Here is an 8996-nt window from a genome sequence, read left to right as displayed (position 1 = left end):
TTCTGGAGCAAAGCTGTACCTGTGGAACATGTGGCTTGGTGCTTCTATGACACAAGATCCTACCTAAACTGGTCCCTTTTGACCCATCCCTTTCCTAACCATTCTCTGCCATTTGTGTGCAGCCTGTGACTTGATAAAATGGAAGCTAGGGCCAGGGAAACTTGCAAAGCGAGTCAAAGCCTTTTCATAGAAATCTATGGCATGGCGCATATGGACACCCACCATGAGTTATATTATAAGAGTATATATTTAAAGTACTGTAGATGAATATATGAGTAAATTAATTTAATTTGGAATACGCAGAAAATATAAAAAAAAACAAATTTAAGGAGCCACAGAAAGAGGGGGAAGTCGAGTTTCAAAATGTTGAAGATGTTGTAAAATTATTGAAATGTATAACACTGAAGATCATAAACCGAACACTAATTTATAAAAGAAAAGTTATTCATTTAGGCACTTGGCTGATGGGCAGATCCTCAATAAGCCTGCATCAGCTAGGGTTGCCACCTGTCCTGTATGATACAGAATTATCCTTTATTTTGATGTAAAATGCTATGTTCTGTACTGATAGAACGTTTTGGATTGTATTTCATGTCATCTCTCCTGCTCTCTGCCAGGTTAGGGATCCTTTCCAAATGCATGTGTTTGAAACGGTGTGTGAAATACAGATTTACAAATTCATGTGTGACAAACAGGGGCAGGCAGCAATATATTGGGATGGATTGCTTTGGAGTCCCTTCAACCTTCCTTCATGCAACCGTTATGGTGGCTATCTTTGAATACGCGCGGGAAAAAGATGCGCGCCGCGCAGGCGCCGTAGCGAACGACGAATAAAAAGAAGGAAGGAAGCAGGGCCTCCTCCCCGCAACCCCCCCCTCCCACCTTCTTCACGCGGGATTGGTTCGTGGGACGCATGCGCATGGCGCCTCGTTCGAGAGGCGCTGGGAGACCCGGGGTGCGCGCGCGGGCGCGCGGCCCCTCTCTTTCTTTTCTGTCTCACTGGAAGGGGCGGGGCAGGGGGCGGTCCCGCAGAGGCGCGAGGGGAAAGGAGAGAGACGGCGCGGAGGAAGGGTTTCTGCACATGCGCAGGAAAGTGATGGTCGGGGAGAGCGGCGGCGCCGTCGGGCGGAGCGTCGCTGAGGGAAGCGGGGACGCGCGTGCGCACGCGCGGGACGGGGCAAAGAGGAAGGAAAAGGCGGGGCCTGGTCGGCGAAAGCGACGCCCCCGGCGTGCGGCGACTCGAGGCGGACGCAACTTCCAACAGGACGGAGCCCCCGCCGGCGCCCTGAGGAGAGGAGAGCGGCGCGAGCTCGCTGGGCCCCTTCGCTTTCCTCCTCAGCCTCCGCGCGCAGCATGAGAGTCCCGCCTTCCCCGCAGCAGCGACGCGGCGGCGGCGGCGGCAGCTCCGGCCGCTTCCTGCTTGCCTTGGTCCTGAGGAGCGGCCACCCTTCCTCCTCCTGCTGCTGCTCCTCCTCACTGCGGTGAGGGGCGCCTGGGCGGCGAACTGCGGCGCTTCCCTGGCCGGCCTTGAGGGAGCGAGCGAGACCCCATTGGCTTCTTCCCATGCTCTCCGAAAGTGCCCCGCCGCCTCCCCGCCCTGCTCGCTCGGCCTCGGAGGACTTGGGAAAGAGGTTGCTTCGCGCCGCTGCCGACATCGCAACCGAGAACCTCGGAGGGGGAAAAGAAAGTGGGAGGAGGACGAGGAGGGAAACCACCGCGGGCATCGCCACCCCGACCCCAAAATAAACACCTTCTCCTCCCCTCAGATCTTGCGTTGGAACAGCAATCACTGGAGACTGTTATTTGAATTATCATCATCATAACCTTCATTTTTGGGGGGATGATTTAATGTTCTGTTTTTGTCAAAGAACTGGTACTTTAACTAGTTTTGGGGGTTTTTTTTCTGGGAAAAGGGAACTGTGAAGGGAGAGCTTTCCTGGATTTCTTTGCACCTTGGAATTCCTTCTGGGCTGGTTCAGATTCCTCCCCGCGAACATACATACATATAAGCTGTAAATAAACACGGATCAGGGGTTTGTTTTCAGGCGAAGGTCCTTTCCAACCAACCATGGAGCATAGCAGAATGGATTACTTCTGCGATCAGGTGCCGCAGAAAGATGTGGGCCGCAGGATGCAGGTCGGCCAAGAATTTCTGGAGTATCTGAACGATCCCAGCGTTTCCACTGATCTTGAGCAGGATCAGCAACGCCTGGATAAAGTCATTGATGAATTGACAGGATGGGTGAACTCTAGTAATTATAAGGTAAGCTTATTTGTGCTTTATTTCGTGTGCAGCGAGGAAACGTATTTTATGTGGCCCTCGTTTTCGTAAAGTGTTTTCTTTGTGGCTTGCCCTTTCAGTGAACCTTCTGTGGGCCAAAATCAAGTTTCTTCCTGGATTTTAGAACGTTTCTTATAGGTTTGAGATGCTTGTTTTTCCAATATCTTCTTATTGTACCAATTAAATAATGTACTGGCTCAGGAGTGAAAGGGCAGCATCCCATTCAAATAGAAATGCATTAAGACTGCAGTCATATATTTGCATCATTGGATTCAAGGAGTTTTCTTCCATATAAAAATATGCAGGGTTTGGCAGTGTGTCATCATGCTGATCCGATTTTAGGCTGCAGTGCTGCCTCATTTACTTGGGAGTGTCCCACAGAAGTCACTTGGGCTTTCTTTGGAGTAGGTTATAGGAGTACACTGCTGGATACAGTGCTCCTTGTTAAGGGTTTTTGTTTACTTTCCAAATTAAGTTCTTTCTGTGGAGGGCCAACAAAGCCCAAGATAAGTCAACAATGTGCTGAAGCAGTCCAGTTTGGAGGGTAAATAGAAGTTATTCTCTATGGTGATAATTTAATCCCAGGGTCTTTCATTACACTTTTCAGAAAATTTGTAGCGACTCTTAGAATTTTCCATGCTGTTTTTTTCTTTTCTTTTAGGAAAATAGTAATTATTGAGAGATGAGGTGTGGAAAACGTTTTTTAAAAAAACACTTTTGAGATTGCAGCAGAAAACTTGAGAATGTTGTCATATTACCTGCTAGTGATGGACCTGACCATTTCAGTAGCTAGTCAGTGACTTAACTACTGTATAGCTCATTTACAGTCCTGTCATCTGGTGGCGGTATTGCTCCATAACCCAGGCTTCAGATGTGTTGATTACTCAAATTCCCCAGAGATGAATCTGTGTGTACAATCTGTGCATATCATATATATATATGTTTATGCATGTGCATGCCCGCAGTTGCTATGAATTATTGGATACTAATTTAAAAAATGATTTGTATTGCCTTCAGGTACATTCAGACATGAGTCATATTGCAAGTACCTAATCCAATATAGCAAAAAGAGATTGAGATGTTTATGCTTTTGTGTATTAGTGAGTACCATAGATTTTCAAAACACTGCACATGACTGTACCCATGTGTGTGGAACAGATGGATTCTTGGTGGTGTTCATACTTGCTTTTAGTTAGTGACTGTTTCCCAGTTACACTCTCTTTATTTATCTTTAATGAATGATCTGTGAGAGGGTTAGATTTAGTAGTCAGTATAATAAAGACAACTTCATGAAGAGAAATGGTAAAGAAAAAATAAGCTTGAAGGCAGGATACAGGAGCAAACACCTACATGGAGATGGAAAGAATGGAGAAACAAGGTAAATATTTTGAAAGTACTAGAATCAGTTTCTTCAGTTAACAGCTAAGATACCACATTTCCTAACAGCTTGAGTTTTGTTTAGATGCCTAGTTAGCTATTCCCATTATTTTGTTGTTGTTTTAGATGTGTAGTTAGCTATTCCCATTATTATTATTATTATGTTGTTGTTGTTGTTGTTGTTGTAAAAAGCATTCTTGTAGATGGGCAGATGTTAAGTGTTTAATATAGAAATGCAAATGTTAGTACAGTATTTCAGCCAGAGCTTTAATAGTTACTTCACAACTATAAATCATTACTCTAATTGCTTTAAAATCACAATTTAAGAATTAAAAAGAAATCTAACTAACCTTAATCCATAGTAGTTTTGTATGTGTGTATATATATGTAAAAGTAAAATACCAGAGTGCAGTTTTATGGATGTTCCCTCTGTGTTCAGTGCAAGCTAATCTCAGGTCTCAAGGGGCTGACTCCATTTACCTGGGAGTAATCTTCATTATAATAAGTAGGATTTAGGATTGTAATGTTAGTCTATTGCAGCAATTTCAACTTGTGTCCTCTGACAGCTTCAAAAATGAATCTGTGTCATACTGTAAACTTTGAGAGTCCTCTTTATCAGATGCATACTTTTTTCTTCTATTCAAATATCGTTTTGCTTCTTCTGGTGTACAGAAATTCTGGATGTTTCAGAAATTTCCCTATAGATGCAACTCTCTTAAAAGTAGGGAAAATTTCAACAGTGGAGTCAAATGACCAAGAAATACAATATATTATTGGTGGCATTTGTATGAAAAGTTTGATTTAAATATATATATATTTAAATTTATAATTGTACAACAGCAATAACTGACAATTAAATAATATGTCTATTAATTCTATAATCTGTTAATTTTAGCACCTGTAGTGATGGAGTGTGTGAGACAGAACCTACATCTCAATTGAGTCCTAAATAAATAGGAACTTGCTGAACTATAATTTATCTGAGTCACTCAGTCGAAGAATAGTGATTTTAATTCAAAAGCAGAGGTCCAGAAACCAATGAGGGAACATTTCCATCTTCTGCCTAGAGGCTGATTTACTTTTCCTGCATAGATAGCAGAAGTGGATTGTTGGCAGAGGATAGCATACATTAGATTAAAGATGATCAACTGAATGAGTTTCTAATTGTATGGCTGCTGTTATTAGTTTCTTTAATAGCTAATTCCTGAATGGATCTGGGCAGGGGATGGTGCGAAGAGTTTGAGATTCAGGTTTCTTGCAGGACCTCAATCTTTGGTTCTTTGATATTGTTTTTACATAGTAAATTATAGTGTTGGTGTATTCTGTGTAAGCAATGACAAGCCTGGCACTGGCATCCAAGAGGACCTATCTCAGTTAATTAAAACTTGCCAACAAGCAAGTTTCCCCCCACCCTCCCATATTTGGAGCCTGTCCTGTGGTAAGGTTTTCCTGGGTACCAAACTGGCCTTTACAAATCTCTTTAGTTCCTTGTGTCGTCGGTATTGCAGTTTTGAGAAGAACATCAGTTGTAAATTCTTCAGGGGTGAATTTCTGTAGAAGAATTTGGCACAAATACAGTTGTGACCTTCATAGTCAAACACATGGTCTGCTCCTGGTGGTAGCTGGAAACATAAACACATGATGCAGCCTTATTTGGCATAAGGTGACTTATTTGGCTACAATATAGTTTCCTTGGGTATCCAGAAAGCGCAGATGTGTTTTGAAGATCACTCACAGTTCACAATGTTGTTAACTGGGCCAAAGGTACTCCTTGAAATTATATCACATTGTCACAGCAGTACCTGTTTCAGGAATAAGTACAGTACCTATCTGCTCTCGTCTCTTTCTTCAGCTACTGTCATATGGAATTGTGACCAGACTAATTTACTGGCGACATTATTCTTCGGAATAATTGCTTAGATTGTAATCCAGTAACAACAGGCCACTTCCGGAGCCATGGAGCCATTTAGAATTTTCAGAAGTGGTTTGGCCACCACCACAAAATTCTGGAGTTGAGAGCATTTTGCAGCATGTTGTAGCACTAGATTGTTGTAAATGAGTAGAGTTGGGTATGCTTTTCACCCACTACGAAAGCATTACCTCTGCTGGTTACCGTATTTTTTGCTCTATAAGACTCACTTTTCCCCTCCTGAAAAGTAAGGGGAAATGTGTGTGCGTCTTATGGAGCGAATGCAGGCTGCGCAGCTATCCCAGAAGCCAGAACAACAAGAGGGATCGCTGCTTTTGCTGCGCAGCGATCCCTCTTGCTGTTCTGGCTTCTGAGATTCAGAATATTTTTTTTCTTGTTTTCCTCCTCCCAAAACTAGGTGCGTCTTGTGGTCTGGTGCGTCTTATAGAGCGAAAAATACGGTAATTATGTGCCTACCCTCTTCTGTTAGAGTCCCTGTTTTACTCAACACTAACTTATAAGGTGGATAGTTAGCTTAAATTGTTTTCGCATACTCTTCAATGATAGGAGGGTGTGATATACCTAATAGGAATCTGCCTAATGCAACATTCCCACATATATGTGACTTATTTGCATGTAGAGATAGCAGGGGAGCACTGAACAGTTCTCAGCCACTATGTGGTATCTAGGACCAATGTGAAAATTTAAATCATCCAGGGCCCAGTGATGTTTTGGAGAAACAGCTTTGCAGCCACTTAGCAGGTGTTGTATCACCATGTAAGAATGTATAGATATGCAGTATTTATATATAAAATTTGCAGACAGGGTTCTTTTCTGGGCAAGTGCAGCTCTGTAGCTATGGAAAGCACATGGGCAGGGAGTTGATCCAGAAGGTTTTTTTTCTGAAGAGCTTAAAGTCTGAGGGGTACAAGTTCAACTGGCTGGTAGATAAGTATTTTTTGCCATTCTCCTGTTGATAACAGAGATGGTTTGAGAGTTGAGTATATTTTGAATTGTATATGGATGAGAATAAAAAAACAAATTTTGTGGGTACGTAGTTATTCGGGTGTGTGTGTGTGATTTTTGAAGACTATTTCTGTGTTATAATATTTCATCTTCCTGAACATTCTGATGTATGTGTTACACTTTAAATTTGAGGTTAAACCATAGATTGACTAGGCAATTCAGCATATTTTAAGCAATTTTGCTATAAATGATATATATGTGTGTGTGTGTGTGTGTGTGTGTGTGTATAATTTATAGCAAAATTGCTTAAAATATGCTGAATATATATATATCATGTTAAGTTCTAGGAATAATGGGTAGCTGGACTGTTTCATTTTTAATATGTAGTCTTGGTTTTGAACTCAAAAAGATGAGCAAATGCTTCTAGTCTTAAAGTATGAGGTTTTACTCAGAGGCTGGTAGAATTAGTGTGCTAAATGTCTGTTCAAGGCTTCCTCAGCAGTCCCCATCAAGCTAAATAACACCTTTAATTCTCTACCAAGAGAAATGCTCTCTTTTAAAGAATAGCTTTGCAGACCTTTTTTCAATTGTAGTCTTGAAACCAAGTGAAATTTGCATTTCTTTAGATAGGCCACTGAATTTTAAGTAAGGATGTCTTGCTTGAATTTTCATTGTTTACTCTGCTGTCACCTTAGGATTAGTCAGAAATAAAACCACACCTTGCTTGTAGGCACTTGTGGTTCTAAACTGCTTGCTATTCTGTACTTGCAATTCATAGCTTTCCTCTGTTATGCAATTCAAAATGTTTTCTAAGTATAAATGTTGCTAGTAAGCATTGGTAGTTAAATGAAAGAATAATAGAAAACCCCACTATTACATTTCTTTTAAAAAAACAATATTATTGTGTTTACCTTATGGTTTGCTGTTTAGATTTTCTTCAGATTTGAAACATTTTTTCCATATAGGTTTTGCAACCTTGCCCCCAGTGCTTATCCTTGCTCTATACTAGTTTACGGATAGTAGCATGCAGAAAGGATTAAATATTTGTCTCTGCTAGGCATAAATCACAGGAGAAAGGCCTAGTGGGCTCCTGCACTTCTAAGTTAGAGCATTTTTATAATGATGATAAACAGTGATGAGACAATAGATTTCTATGATCAAAGTTTCTCAAGAAGAGCCCAAGTTACTGTTCCTTAAATTTAGGTCTCCAGGTGGTGTTGGCCTATAATTTCCATCAGCCCCAACCAGGTAAGACAGCAGCCAAAGATGATGGAAATTAGTTAAAAAACCTATGGGGAACCAAGGTGGAAGAATATTGTCCAGTCTTTTGCCATTCATCCATAGTCATGGCACTGTGTGAATAAGTGTATATAACTGTGGTTTCTTACTCTGAAAGCTTACATATGTGATGCTGACTTAGATGGCTTAATCAGCTTTTTGTAACCTGTAGTTGTCCAAAAGTGATGGACTTCAGCTTCCATCAGCTGTTGTGGCCAATGGTCAGGACTGATGAGAGTTGTAGTTGAAAACATCTGGAGGAGAAACTAGGTTCTGGAAGACTGGAGTAGATGGTGAGCTATCACCCAAACTTGCATTTTTAAGATTTCTCATTATTTTCACAGGTATCACTACTTGGATTAGATCTTCTCGGTGCCTTTGTTGACAGACTTTCAGGACGCTTCAAATCCTATATAGGACCTGGTGAGTGAGTGCCTTTAAAATGTTATGTGTAAAAGAATTGAAGATAAGCAATTTGGTGATTCTCTTAGGATGCCTTTTTTCTCAGTTTTTCAAAGTAAAAAAATACACACATACCATGTTAGTTGTCTTTAGTATGATAAAGGTAAGATTAGTATCCAAATGTTAACGCCTGTACAGTTGTGTTAAATTCAAAGGTTTGTGTTATACTACCCAAATGCATGGTTACGTTGCACACTTTGCTCAGATGTTGGTCTTCTGTCTGTGCTGCGCAAAGTAGGCCTGGGCGATGTAGCAATATATCGCCCAGGACTGGTATGAAACCGCTGCGCACCTGAGTCCCTCTGCTAGCAGCACCCTCTAGAGGGACTCAAGAGTCTTCCTCCAATGGGCACTGCTAGCTGAGGGACTTGGGAACTGTGGCGGTTGCACCAGCGACATACTGCTGAGTAAAACCAACATCACGGTCTGTCCTCATACAGTGCAGAGGAAGAAACAAGCTGCACCAGCAAGGCAGCAAAACAGCTTCTCCCTTCGTGTCTTTAAACTGCTCAGCTGAGAAGCCTGCATCTACCCTTGCATCAGCCGAGCAGTTAACAGAGCCCTCAGCCTGAGAAAAACTGGTGGTTGAGTGGAGACTGTGAGCGGGGTGGGGGCTCTGTGAAACTGCCCTCCTACCCCCAGCTGAGCAGCAGGCAAGGGAAGCTGTATTGGCCTCAGCCTGTCTGCTGGGGTGAAAGGGCCTCAGCTCCTGCGGTGAGAGCT

The 8996-nt window shown here is 42.1% G+C and overlaps 1 protein-coding gene across 49 annotated transcripts in view; it reads left to right on the top strand.

The window, feature by feature from the left end:
• The first annotated feature begins 911 nt into the window (after positions 1–911).
• The window catches only part of CLASP2 (cytoplasmic linker associated protein 2), a 121775-nt gene continuing 113690 nt past the window's right edge, over positions 912–8996 (top strand). For 28 of the 49 annotated variants that reach the window (XM_083406907.1, XM_083406898.1, XM_083406930.1 and 25 more), the window contains exons 1-2: positions 1104–2263; positions 8156–8234. In XM_083406907.1, the coding sequence (XP_083263033.1) occupies positions 2069–2263; positions 8156–8234 (274 nt within the window). In that variant the 5' untranslated portion in view covers positions 1104–2068. Of the gene's footprint in view, positions 2264–8155; positions 8235–8996 lie in introns of all 49 variants that reach the window. The other 21 variants (XM_083406916.1, XM_083406908.1, XM_083406890.1 and 18 more) reach the window with 9 other exon arrangements.

This window comes from Podarcis tiliguerta (genome assembly GCF_965153285.1).
Source record: "Podarcis tiliguerta genome assembly, chromosome: 12".
In the NCBI taxonomy this organism is placed as follows: Eukaryota; Metazoa; Chordata; class Lepidosauria; order Squamata; family Lacertidae; genus Podarcis; species Podarcis tiliguerta.
The sequence above is the reverse complement of the archived record's forward strand: the minus strand, read 5'-3'. Positions and strand labels throughout refer to the sequence as shown.